The sequence below is a fragment of the Camelus bactrianus genome, chromosome 9 (genome assembly GCF_048773025.1).
Source record: "Camelus bactrianus isolate YW-2024 breed Bactrian camel chromosome 9, ASM4877302v1, whole genome shotgun sequence".
In the NCBI taxonomy this organism is placed as follows: domain Eukaryota; kingdom Metazoa; phylum Chordata; class Mammalia; order Artiodactyla; family Camelidae; genus Camelus; species Camelus bactrianus.
In genome coordinates, this window is record NC_133547.1 from 9,242,589 (window position 1) to 9,256,737 (window position 14,149).

Consider the following 14,149-nt stretch of genomic DNA (forward strand, 5'->3'; position numbering starts at 1 on the left):
TGAACACACTTGAATAACCTCCCCAGTCGCTTATACTGGAGGAGGCAGAAACGAGACAGTAAGTGGATGGAAGCAGACAAACACAAGAGAATTGGGGAAAAGCCTCCAGGGCAGAAGCCTGGCATGTGCGTGCTGGAGTGGCTGGGGTCTAGATCCTGGACTCGTCGAGACTCTGCGGCTGTGGCAGACTGGATGTGTCCAGGGACCGGGCTGCCCTGGCTTCTGTCACCTTCTGCAAAGAAGTGTGACTTCAGCAAGTGACAGATGGCGCGAAGTCACAAAACGAAGGGCCCCACAAGCTTCCCCAGGTCGTTCGGCCTGGCGCTCAGCAAACAGTGGCTGTTGTTGTTTTACCGGAAACCTCTCTGGAACCTGCTGTCCCTTTGCCTACGCCTGGCCGCCACTAACATGCCCTCCCCCTGCAATGCACTGCCACCCAGCCCTGGCTGATCCCCCCACCCCTGCACTCTCTCATCTCACCACCAGTGCTCCTCCAGCCTGAGCTGCTCAGGTGGGAATGGTGCCTCTCCACGGAGAGCCAGGGAAAGAGCAAAGGGGAAAGTGATTCTTTTTAAGAAGGAAAGGAGGCTCCCCCGCCTCCACCTTTCCAGCAAGGCAAATGAGAAATCAGAGAAAATACATTTGCACTATACAATTCCCAAGCAACTCTGGGAAGTATGTAACGTGGTAACCATAAACAGGTTAACTACTAGTTAAGGAATTTTCATTAAAACAAAACACCGCTTGGCATCAAGACATCCAAAGTATTATTCATTTATTCATTCATTCAAAAATAAATAAAAGATACAGTCAAGTCCTGTCCCTCAAGACTTCTAGTCCTATGTGGACAGACAGTGTATGAAACTTCAAAGGTTCCTACTCTCTGACCTGGTAAAACTACCTTTCTAAGAATTTCTTCTGAGAAAGCTACCAGTGACAGACAAAGATTTATGGACAAGGATGAACGTCACTGCATTATTCATGCAGCTGAAAACTGGAAAGGACCTAAATGCTCAGCAACGCGGAAATGGCTGGAACAAATTACAACGGCCTGATGATGGATTTTCATCATGCTTTGTAAAAAATGGAAAAATGAAGTGAAAATGCAGGACATTCAACTATATACACACTGTCTGCCCAGTCTTATTTTTCTGTGCCCGTGACAGTGCCTCTAGCCACAGAAAAGAGACAGGAAGGAAATGCTCTGGCATTTAATGTTGACAACATCCCAGGCGGTGTGTGTCATTTCTGATAGAAGTCTTGCATCTAGAATATATATATAGAACTCTTACAGCACAACGAGAAGACAATCCAATTTTTAAATGGGCAAAGGATCTGAATAGATGTTTCCCCAAAGAAGAGGTATAAGTGCCCAAGAAGCACGTGAAAAGACACTCAACATCATCAGCCATCAGGGAAACGCAGATCAAAACCGCAGTGAGACGCCACTGCAGACCCTCTGGGGTGGCAAGAATCAAAAGGACAGACGGTACCAAGGCTGTGGTATGCAGGGACTGGAACTCTTGTACAGTGAGGGGCTGCTAAGTGGGGCAGTCGCTTGGGAAATCAGTCTTGTCGTTGCTCAAATGGTTTGAGCCACCATATGACTGAGCAATTTCTCTCCTAGAAAAATGAAAGCACACATCCACACAAAAGCCTCAACGTAAATATCCACAGCAGCGTTGTTCATAATAGCCAGAAAGTGGAAACAACCCAAATGCGTACCAATGGATGAAGAGATAAAACGTGGGGTTATCCATACAATGGAACATTATTCAGCAAGAATGAGGGATGAAGTACAGACACACGCAAGACGTGGGTGAACTCTGTAAACATTATGGTAAATGAAAGAAGACAGACACAAAAGGCCACATACTGCATGATTCCATTTATAGGAAATGTCCAGAAGCTAAAGCGACAGAAAGCAGATCAGTGGCGGCCTGAAGGGGGTGGGGGAGGGGCGCTGGGATCTACAGCTAAGGGATACAGGGTTTTTTGGGGAGTAATGAAAATGTTCTAAAATTGACTGTGATGACAGGTGCACTGCTCTGTGAAAAACTGAACTGTATGCTTTACATGGCTGAAATGTACATGAATTACATCTCAATAAAGCTGGGTTTTTTTTTTTTTTTTTTAATTCCAGATGGTGAGATTAACAAGTGATTTCATTTTCTTCTTTAGGCTTTCCAATTTTTTTTTTCTACAATGAACATCTTACTTTTAAAGTCAGAAAAGAATCAAAGTAGTGATCCTTCCCTTAGTAACAACCATCATCCACTCCCAGGGTGACTGCACACCCTTCTCCCCCAGCTCCCACACCAGCTCCAGGAGGGGGCGAGGAGAAAACTGCAACTCACGAAGCATGATCTCGCTTGGCTTCACGGTGAGCTGGAGATGGAATCTCCATTTCCCCAGGGCCCAAAGCCTTTCTATTAATAACAGTGTCACACAGCAAGGCGGGCAGGGAACCCAGGTGCACAGCTGGGCAGCCCTCTTCACCTGCCCTCCTCTAGGATACTACAGAGGTGGCCGAGGAGAGTGGCAGGAGCCCTGTCCTGAGTGCCAGGCCATCCCTCTCCACCTGCTGCCTCATTTATAAAACAAGGAGGTTACCCTTCCACCCCTGATAACCTGGATGCCAGAAAGAGGGAAGTCCCTGCCCTGGACTCTCTTGGCTGGGTGGTCAGTGAGCACACACATTTGGCCACAATAGCTGGTGGTGGCACATTAAGTCAGACGGCCTTGCCTCCAGTCACTGGGCTCACTGGTCTAGGATGGTTTCTCCCAGGCCCACACAAGGTCAGGCTGCTGTCGGATGTGGGGGATCTAACCAGGGCTCCACGGAGGGCTCTGTCTATACCCACCGTCAACTCCACCCTAATGGAACAACATTCACTGAGCACCTGCTCGGGCCTGGAGCTGTGCTGGGGACACAGCAGTGACCAAGACAGCACAGCTGTGCCCTCCTGGGGCTCACAGTCCAGTGGAGGGGCAGGGACAGGACAGACACGGGAGCCTAGAGAAGCTCAGCACTGCAGATCCCAAGGGTTGAGCCAGGTCCAGTAGGAAGACCTCTGCCCCGCCAAGAAGAACGCAGCACCTTCTGGTCATTGTGACCAAAGCAGGGAGAGCTGGGTCAGGAGGCAAGGATCCCAAGCCCAAGAAAGAAGGGGATTATGGGACAAAGAGTGAGATGGAGGAAAAGGAGAGAAGATGGAGGCCTGGCTCGGGGCTGGGCACCACTGACATCCTCCACCTCCTCCTGTGACACACCTTGTTGCTGGTGGGGCTGAGAATCAGGTCATCTGCCACAAAGATAGAAAGGCAGACCATTACCAAAACCTGGGCTCTCTTGCCCATCCCAACCTCCCTGATGAGGACGAGGTCCTGAGACTCACTCAGTTCCCTAAATGGTGGGGGTGACCTATGGACAGAGACAGGGAAACACACAGAGTGGAAAAGACCTCAAACACTACCTTGCTGCACAGAGAGGGCAATGCCTTGGCCTACGACCCACAGCAAGTCAACAGCAAAGATCCCAGACCTGTGCTCCCATACTCCACCAGGCTAGCTAGTTTGGGGGTCTGCCAGATCTGGCAGTGGGGTGCCTTTCTGCCCTCTTCACACTTCCCTTTCTGGATCCGGGCTGCATGAGGGCAGGGCCTGTCCGGTACCCAAGGCCCAGCATCAGACATTGCTTCCTTCTCCACTTACCACAGAAGCTCCTGCTCAGAGCCAGGCTCAGGGCTAAGGGCACCAGGGGATACAGTGGCACCAAAGCAAACCCACACCCGCCCTCATGATGTTTACAGTCAGAGGCAAGAGAGAATATCTACCACAGGATTGCAGATAATTAGATCGCTGACCACCTCATGGGGGGAACCAATTCAGAGGACTAGGAAAGAAGGGTTTGCTGGTACTTGATGGACAAGCTAAAGCTGTGAAAGCAAGGCTGGCATCCCAGGACAGGATGTGGGGAGCTCCTCACATGCAGAATTGAGAACAAGGCACCATACTTGATCCCAGAGAGAGGGCATGGAGAAGGGAGAGCCCAGTCGTGGTCAGTGAGGGTGGCAAGGGCTGGGCCTCCAGAGCGGTTTTAGGGATTCCAGATCAGGTGTGAAAGACAGTGGGGGAAGTGGGCCATAAGCGTGATTCAAAGCTGGGCAGTAAACAAGGTCTGCTTTTTCGGGAAGGGAGAGGGGGCAGAGCAGGCAGGGAGGGCAGCCAGGACTCCTCTACCTGAAGCCCAGTAGAGGGAGGCAGAGGCAAGGCAGGCAGGAAAAATGAATGAGTGAAAGCATGAAAAATGATACAAATGATTCAACAAACATCTTCCTTGGCCCTTGTTCTCTTCAGGCCCCCAACTGCTCTGAAGCCCCAGCACTGGGTTAGAGGGCCCTGAGGCCTGGGGTGCTTGTTAGCAGACCCACTTTGCTCGGAGTCCCTATGGTGCCAGGGAGCGTTCGGTGGTTCGCCTCCTCCAGGGAGCAAGCCAGACAGGATGCGGTCCCGCATGGCACTTCTGGGTCCAGTGTGGGGAGATGGCCCCAAACAAATAACAACAGCATGAGGAGCTTCATGGGAACCTGGGAGAGCACAGAGCACTCTGTCTGGGGACAAGTTGTGCGCCAGCACGAGAAGGGTGAGCAGGAGTTGGTCAGGAAAGGCTGAGTAGAGGGAACTGGAGTCTGTCAGTCAGGACAGAGGGGGACAGACCTCCGCTTGGAAAGGGCTCTCACCAGGCTCAGGGGCAAGGCCTTCATCCTGTGGTGGGGAAGGAGCCTTCAGAGGCTTTTCTGGAACTGATCCTTCTGGTTTGAACACAGCTCATGCCCTTACTATATGTGTGGCTTCAGCACCCATAAGCCTCAGCTTTCCTCCTGCCAGTTGTGCAAATTCACAGAGTAAATGCGCATGAAGAGCTGAGATCACCACCATCACTACCATCACCACCATCACTACCATCACCACCATCATCATCCAAAGCAGGACCCTCCACAGGGTCACTTCCCAGGCGTTTGCTTTCATCTTCCGGTAGCCCTGCTCTTCCTCCCTCTTGCCAGCCCTGTTGCTCAGAGGAACCCAGAGCTGCGAAGGTGCTCTGCTTTGCAGAAAGGGGAGGGCTGTACGGAACACGAGCGGCTCCCCCACTGCACTGCGGATGGCAGCTGGCAGGAGACTAAGACTGTGGAGAGACAGAGGGGTGGGTGTGAAGGTGGCACACGAGTCTGACCCCAGTGGGTTCCAAGAGAGGCCACCCACTCAACTAAGAAGGATATCCCAGCTGGGATCCAACAAGGCCTCCGCAGCATCGGGCCACAGGGCCCCCACCCAGGCTTCTGCTGGAAAAGGAGAGGGCGTCAGGCACGTCACATGAGTCGAATGGCCGTCAGCAGACACTTCCACACCGCACCCCCCACCTTGAGGCAACGGCTCCATACCAGCTGCAGAGAGTAAGGTAGGAGTGAGTGGAGAATGCCTGTGTCCCTTCATCCACACCAATCCACCCAGTGTGAGTGCCCAGCACCGTGAGAAGTTCTAGGGACACGGAGTGGAGCCAAACCAAGATGAGCCTTGCCTTTCAAATAGGAAAAGGAGACATCACCAAAGCATGATGGATGTCTACCCATTCATGACAAATCCATCCATCTGTGATGGGCACCCAGCCTCTGAACCCCTTTCCTTGCACTGGGGACCCCCCTCTACCTCTCCCACGCTGAGACACCAGACCCCAGCCTCCTATTGCAGGTCTAGCCCACAAAGCTCCCCCAGACAGAGCTGTCCTAACACGAACAGCATCCGGGGCCAGCATGGGCAGTGACAGCGGCTGCCCGGGACTGGAGATGTCCTGGACCCAGGGCATTCTCACCTGGATAGATGACTGGAGTCAGAGTGTGCTTCTGGCTGCGAAAGCCCTGGGCCTGGCTCCTCCCAGAGAGTCAGAAAGCTTTGAAACAGACTCCTTGTCTGTCAAAATGACTTCACATATGGGCAAATTGTGACACAGGGAGGTTTCGGGACATGCCCATGTGCACACAGCCAAATTTACACAGAGCAGAGTGCTTGCCTATCCCATCCAGCCCAGGGACAGTGACTGCCAGGGTGCTCTCAGAGAGGAGGGAGCTGGGCAGGCTCGTGAGGGACACAACCGCATTCTACTCGAAAGAGCCCTTACTGAGTGCCCACAACAGCTAGTTCCTCATCCAGTCGCTCCCCAAGTTCAGAATAATCTAATTCTCAACCCCCATGCAGATGGGGCCACCGAGGCAGAGCAGCTGGGCGATTGCCTCAGGGCAGAGCTGGACTGGCACCCGTGGGCTCCAAAGCCCGAGCCCGGTGCTGCCTCTCATGTTACTGCCATTTCACAGAGACACGAATGAGGCCCATGGGGGACTCCGTGGTCTCCTCCTGGAAAATTCTGGGCCAGATGTGTTCTGGAATTCAGAATTTCCTGGATTTTAGAAGAGTGATAGGATATCTATATTATGTAAGCCCCCAGCAGGGCCTGGGACAGTTTTTAGAGCTTTCTGGATTTGGGAAATGTGGGACCTAAGGACACTTCAGAGGTGAAGCCAGTTGCTGAGGTCACACGGGGGAGGTGGTGCAGGCACTCAAACGCACGGCCCCCACGCCTCCCACTACCCAACTTGAGGGCAGGAAGAACTAATGGGCAGGGGTGGGGTGGGGTGTTAAAGACCCAAAGTGGGAACAGATAGGGAAAACTGTCACCTTGGACGTGCTACAGAGAACACCGCAGTGCAAAACCTTCTGGGGGAGGGGGAGGTTCAGATAAATCTGATGAATAAATCAAGAAGTCAAATGTCAGCTATTAGCCAGTGCAGGGCCACACAAAGCTGAGAGCCTACAGGTTCCTGGCCCATGGCCACCTTCCCTGGTCTCGGAGTCTTGGTCTTACCCTCTTCATGCCACACTCCCAGAAGGTTCTGTTAAAGACAGTAGGCGTGCCCCTTCTTAAAGCTTGCTGGCTTCCCACCACCCTCAGGCTAACTCAGCCTACAAGGCCTCAGCTGGGCGGTTCTCTTCCCCTTCTGCAGTCTCGCCTCTGACCCTCCTGCCTCTACCTCCAGATTTCCGATCCCAGTAAGACTGCTTTTGTCTGTTCCTCAGATACACCTCGCTCATTCTCTCTGCCTCCAATCCTTGGTACGTCCTTCCAACTGCTCCTCACCTGGCTAACTCCTGTGATTTCTTCAGGCCTTAGATGGCCCATCCTCCAAGAAGCCACCTTTGCCCTGCCTGCCGGTCTGTGAGCTCTTTCTAATCAGAGTCCTGGGCACCCTGGTTTGATTACAATCGTTTGCTGGGTGTCTCCCTCACCCAACTGTGACTCCATGGAGGCAGGGCTTGGCCTGTCTTCTTCCTTGACCCCTAACACCAGCATGGCGAGACCAACTAAATGAATGGTTGGTCACAGGGTTGCCAAAACACACATTCAGCCAGGATGCACTGAACACCTACCGCGTACTGATACTGTGTAGCACAGAAGTACTCAGATCAAGGATCCGAACAAGGACCTGATGATGGGGACAGAGGAGCAGCATGGACCTCCCAGGCCTCTGGAGCTGTCAGGGAACCACAGTGAAGCCCTCCTGAATGCCACTCAGTGGGCCCTTTACTCACTCTGTTTCTCATCCCTGCCACAACCCTGTGAGGCTGGAACTGTCATCTCCATGTTACAAAGGGTTATGGGTTAAAGATAAAGAAAACTCTGCATCACGCAGAACCGAACGCAGCAGCTGGTGAAGCTCATGCAGCCAGTCACAGGTGCTGAGTGCAGGCCCCATGGCCGGGCTGCCTGGTCTGAATCCCAGCCCAACACTTACTGGCTCTGTGACGACCTCAGGTAAGTTACTCGCCCTCTCTGTGCTTCTAATTCAATCTACCTGGAAAGAAAAACACCGACCTCCCATGGTAGTGACTACTCAGGTCATCTGGGGGGCAAGAATTTCAACCCAAAACACATTTCTGTAGTCACCTGAAGTCAGACAATTCAATTTGCTCTAAAACAAATCTACAGGCCAACTCCAGCTGCCCCTGAACTGAGGTCTGGGAGGCAGTGTTGGGACTGAGTGCTGAGTGGCTGAATCAGGGGCCCTGAGCAGGACAGCCAAACCTGGCTGCCGGGGGAGCTTTCTAGAAACAGATTCCTGGCCATTCCCAGAAGCTAGCCTCAGTTATGGCCAGTCCAGGCCAGAGCATCTGGCTCCACAGCTCTTAATATTTTTGGAGCCAAATGCCTGTGAAAGACAGGAGAACCACGCTGCCACTGCCGGCTGGGTGACGCTGTGCTGAGGAGGCCAAAGCCACTCGCGGGGCCCAGAGGAAGGGCCCTGTCCTGGCGCCAACCGCAGGCACTACTCCAAGAAGCTCTCTCCAAACGCCACCCTGGTGAATAAGATCCAAGGAAAAACCTCACTTCTCTGACATTCGTCCACCCAGGGCCCAAGCCCTCTTGTGTGTCAGACGGAGGTCACACAGGTGACTCGCAAAGTCTTCACCCTTGAGAGGGAAATACGATGAGAACACAAAGAGCCGGAGGTGGAAAAAATGAGGGCAGCCCGCCCAAATCCGAGTGCATGGAGGGCCCGGCCTGGCCAGAGCAGGCACCCCCAGCACATCCTGTGGACACGGTCACATCCCAACATGGTGGAGGGCTGGGGCCTGGGGCCCGGGGCCCACTCTACAGAGGGGACCAAGGCTCAGGGAGAGGCTGCAGCTAAGACCTCCAGTCTAGACTCTTGGTACCTCTCAGACAGGGGGCAGTGGGCCAACACATGCTGATTTCGTTTCAGCTCAGAGAGACTGGGCCTCTTGCTCACAGTCACCCAGCTTTTCTGAGACAGGATGAGGCCTGGAACCTGAGGTATTTCCCAGGCCCTGTCAGGGATGTTGGGGCTCTCATCTCAAAGGAGTAGCCCTCTGAGGGACAGACAGCAGGGTTCTGATGAGGGAAATGCTGAGGGAGAGGTGAGTGCAAATAAACCACAGAGACAGCAAAGGCATAGGGGCGGGGGCTGCAGTGGGGGCAGAAGGCTGGACAAGGAGGACACCTACTCAGCAGAGTGCTCTCAGTGGACACTTATCTAACTTAATCCTCACGATCACCCTATGAGGAGGTACCATTGTCAGCTATATTTTACTGGCAGAAAACCCATGGACAGAGAGAACAATCACCCAAAGTCACACGGCAGAGTCTACGTGCCAACACGGGCAGCAGGAGGTGAGGCTGGGCCCAGATAGAGACCTGGACAAAAGCATCCATGTCACCCCCCACGACCCCGTTCCCCACTCTGCAGCAAGACCACCACTTAGGCTAAAACAAGCCATTAACCACGAGCCTCTTTCCACCATTAACAGGTACCTTTCTACCTGTCAAACCAGTTTCAAGGACTAAATCTGCAGCATGGGTTTCAATGAGAACAAACAGTAAGGCATTTCCAGCCTCTTTGATCCCCATTTAAGAACACCACGGCCACTGTCCCCACTGCTCCTTCTACTCTGCCCTCCAGCCCCAAAGCTCAGGTGGCCAAAGGTGGGCATGTTTGGGCCCTCTTTACTCTGTAAGCATCTCCACTTCACATGAGGAGTTTCCTGGTGGGCAAAACTTCCCCTCCCCCACCCCAGGACAGACTCCACAGGCTGGAGGTCAGGGAGTGGGGAATGAGTCATTGGCAGCACTGGAGGGAGGGGGAGAGAGCCTCCCAGACTGTGGCCAGTGTCACGTGCTCTCCAATGCCTGCCTTACAAACCCCAGGTCTCCTCTCCATGCAACGTTCAGCTGGGACTGGGAAGACAGCTGAGCCTCAAGTCATTCTTGCAGTCTGAAGAGTTTCCTCAGAGGAACTGGGCCCACAGGACCTGTCACCACGGGATTGGGTGGGGTGTATCAGGCCGGCCCCTCTCCAGCTGGCACCCACTTCCACCCCGCGAGGAGAGTGGAGTGCACACGAGCCCAGCCTGGCAGCACTGAGGCAGCCTCTTCCCCAACTCCACACCCCTTCCACTCACCGCGGAGACCCTGCCCTACCAGGTTCATTACACCCCCTCAGATATCCTGGGTGGTCAGCAGGGCAGGGATCACAATATCACAGATGAGGAAACAAACAAGCTCAGCAAGAGTAAGTGCTCTGCCGGGGCCATGGCACGCTGCTGCCGGGCTGGCCTGGAGGCACACTCTGGCTCGGTGGAGCTCAGGTATGGCCTGACCTCACCCCTTCCAGAACGGCTGCACACGGGGCTCATGCAACCACAATCACTGTGTGTCTTTCGAGGGCTGAGTGGGAAGGAGGATGGACAGTGTCTGCTCTCCAGTCCAGTGCAGAAGAGAGACCACCAATATGAAACAGCAGACGGCCATCAGCGCAATGAGGAAAATAAACAGGCCCTGCCGGGGGCAGGTGGGGACACTATAGGAGGTGGGAGCCAGGGAAGGCCCTTCTGAGTGCTAGGCCAGGTTGAGCCTGCGGAGGCCTGAGGCCCTCCCTCACTACCTCCCTCCAGGAATCACACCTCCAGGAATCCCCCAGCCCGAGACCTCTGGCGAGGCTCAATGGGGCTCTCCAGTCAGGGACACACCGCTAGAGGTTCCCACCCAGCTGTACCACACTCCAGTCCCAGACCCAGCCTTCCTCCACCCCAGCAGAGGCTCCGTTAGGGACTGGCTGAGCTCTCCTCCCAGGGCAAGGCTCTGCTGAACGGGCACCCTGTGCTGGGGCCCCCAATTCCTCCCTTCTGTGCCTCCTGGCCCAGGCAACTTCTCCAACTCTGCTATGGAAGAACAGCTTCTGAATGACCTCTCTTCCCATTCAGGCCCGCCAATTCCTCCCTCACTCTTGGCCTTGAGGTCCTATCACCACAGCAAGCCCCAGAATGACTCCTCCGTCACCCTTTTCACCAGGGCCACAGCTCAAATGACACCCCTGTGCTTTCATGGCTTACAGACCAACTCCAACAAATCTCCAGCCAACTCCTCCCTGAAGCCCCCACCAAAGACCCTTTGACCTCTCAACTAGGCAGCTTCTTGGTGCAACTTTGTATAGCCTGGCAAGCCTCCCCCGCCCTCAGTCCTAGGCCAGCTGTCCTCCCCAGGCACAGAGGCTAGCCACCTTAGCACCGCCAGGCCCTCCAACTTCCTGTCCTGCAAGTCACATCATCCAAACTAGCAGAGTTCACCAATGACCCCTCCCCAGCCTGTCAGGGCAACCCCTCAACCCCTCCCAGCCAGGCTCCAACAGATTCTGTTCCTTCCATCCTTCCCTCCCCTCAAAGGTCTCTGCATCCCCAAGACTGCCCATGAGAAACAAAAACAAAGCCAGAAAAGCCCACTGAATCCACCTGGATAACAGCAGTTGCACTTTCTGTGGCAGGAACTTACCAGGACTAGCTTATTTAATCCTCACAACTACCCCACGGCAGAAATTAGCACTTGCACGTGCAGAGAAAGAAACAGGAGACTCAGAGAGGAAAAATGGCTTCCCCAAAGCCCAACAGTTGGTAACACACAGCTGTGCCTCTTCTGGGAACCTGCAGACTAGAAGCTTCACCCCACTTCCTTCCCACCCGGTGTCAGACCCTCCAACTGCCCCACCTCAACGCCCCAGCCCATAAATGGAACATCTTCCCTTTCCCTTGCTCCAAGCCCTCAAACGGACCACGGTTTCTGTCCCTCTTCTGAGAGCCTGCGAAGCAGAAACCTCCAGGCCCCAGCTCTGTGAACTACCTCCCCAGACTGGCCCCTAAAATGACCAGTATTACCTCACATCACCCCTAAAATGACCAACAATAACTGCAACTTTGTGAAGGCTCACCCTGGCCACTTTTCACACAATCTTAGTTAGCCCTCTCTTAAAGCCTGTGGCATGGGTATCACCACCTACTTACAGGTGGGGAAACTGAGGAGTTAGGTAACCAGCCTGATGTCATGAAGTAGGTAAATGGGAATCAGGATTTGAACTTGAGCCCCTCCAAGTCTTTGCTGCTCTGAACTCCCTGGACTGGATACTGGGACAGGGCCCATTCTGACTCTTCCCTTCCTCAGCCGCAGTCCCCCAAGCTCTCCAAACCAAAAGTGACCACGTATCCGTGAGGCCAAGAGCCCAAGGACTTGGCTGGCTCCCAAGGCCAAGAATTTTAAATTAAGCACCTTCTCTGTAACAGTAACTGGCCAAGACAGCATTCATGGCTGCTCCCTGTGCTTTCAGCTTCCAGTTACCATGATTCCCCACTCTCACATCAAAGCCACCAATTCCTGCACGGCCCACAGACTAGCAACGGCTCCTTCTCTCTCCACAGGGCCAACAGACCAACTTCTGTAGAGCGCAGGCCAGGCTGATCCCTCTCTTTGCAGGCTCCATCCCAGCAAGACCGACAGACCTCTCCAGCACAGAAATGGACTCAACACCACAGTCCATCTCTGAAGCAACTTTCCACCTTCCCAGCCCTGTGGGTAAAACACATTCCTCCAACGGCCCTTTCAGTTCCAACACTGAGCTGACCTTCTCCAGAGGACCTATAACCCATGAACTTGTTCTCTCTCTTACACCTCAAGCCACCAAACTTCTACAATGCTCTCACCTTCTACCGATCCACAACTCCAATTCCTTAACTCTTTCTCAAGGGGAAAAAAAAAAGAACTTTCTAGAGCCAGGCTCCAAAGTTCCTCTGCTCCTGAACAGCTGACAGTGTTCTGCTTCCCTTTTTCTAGGAGAGGAAGAGGAGGCATACAGTGACTCCAAGATCGAACACCTCCTTTATCTCACCAAGCCCCAAACTGACCACCAATTCTGCTCCTTTCCTGGCAAGTTTATTGACCTTGACTTCCTTTTCCCAACCCCAGGATTTACTGCCACAGTGCAGGTTCATTCCTCTTTCTCCTTTCAGTCAAGGAAGTGAGCAACATGATCATCCCTTGCCCCCAGGCTTGCAAACCAGCAACTTAACCTCCTTCCATTCCTATAAGCCCATCAAACTTCTCCAGCTACCCTTTCAGCACCAATGTTGACCACCCCCTTCCTCCCCTGAATGTTCCATCCTTCTCTGGGGGAACTATGAACTCAAAGGTTACCGACCTCCTAATCTCCCGAATCACCAAAGTTTCTTTGATTGCTCCCCGTTTTAATTCCTAAAGCGATCACCTTCAGCGTCCCCTGGAGCGGGGAGGCGGGGAGTAGGCATAAATTAGCTTTTTCACATTCCCAACCCAGCAGCCACCCCCTAACACCCTCCACCTCTAAACTGACAATTGTCTCCTTAAATCATCTAAAGGTGCAACTTACTGAGCTCCAGCTCTGTGCTGGGCGCTGCATCAACTCCCAGGTCCCCCACGAGCCGCCCCCGCGCCCCAGCCATAACTACCGTGTCTCCAGGGGTCTTTGGGTTCCACAGCTCCGGACACGATATCCTCGTCGGAGGGGAACGTGACGCGCTTGGCCACAGCCTTGAGGCGCCCGTCGGCCGGGGGCGATGCGGAGCTGGGTGACAGGGCCTCAGTGGGGGCCTCCTCGGCCTCGCCGTCCGCGCTCGGCCCGGGCGGCGCCTCCTGCGGCGGGGTCTCCATCGCCGCCGCCGCCGCCTCCTCCTCAAGGGGGCCCCGGGGACATGCCCCGGGCCCCGGACTTGTCTCTCCGGGCCCTCCCGCTTTCCCGGGGCATGGGCTCCGCCACTGCTTCAGGCACCGCCTCCGTCAGCTCTGCTGGTCGTCGTAGTCGTCGCCGCCGGGAGCTCGAGCGCGCCTCCCCCGAGCCCCATGCGTACCTGCCCGTTCGCAGCCGCACTTTCGTTAAGAGCCGTTGAGCCTGCCGCTTACTCAGAAGAGTAGAAAATCAGTGTAAGCTACAGACAGGTAGCGTTGTCAAGTGAGTTGTCAATGGAGGGGACAGAAGGCAGAAAGAGCCACAGGAAAAAGAAACGTGAGCAGTGAATCTGCAGAGCCGGAACTGCAGAAAATGAGGGGCGGGGCGAGGTGGACGCCGTCTCCCAGAGCAGCGCGCAAGCGCGAACCTGAACCGCCCCCACCCCGCCTCCCCGCCTGAATCTAGGTAACTAAATAGGCTCGCACGCGTTCGTCACGAGCTCAGGCAACGGAGAAGGGAATCGAGTTGATAGAAATAAAAACATCAGTTTGGTG

General features: G+C 54.2%; 1 protein-coding gene across 2 annotated transcripts in view; it reads right to left on the bottom strand.

Moving 5' to 3' along the window:
* The window catches only part of PPP1R37 (protein phosphatase 1 regulatory subunit 37), a 40,232-nt gene extending 26,322 nt beyond the window's left edge, over nt 1-13,910 (bottom strand). The window contains exon 1 of one of the 2 annotated variants that reach the window (XM_010946798.3): nt 13,378-13,908. In XM_010946798.3, coding sequence (XP_010945100.2) covers nt 13,378-13,579 — 202 coding nt within the window. In that variant the 5' untranslated portion in view covers nt 13,580-13,908. Of the gene's footprint in view, nt 1-13,377 lie in introns of both variants that reach the window. The other variant, XM_074369440.1, reaches the window with a different exon arrangement.
* Nucleotides 13,911-14,149: the final 239 nt, after the last annotated feature.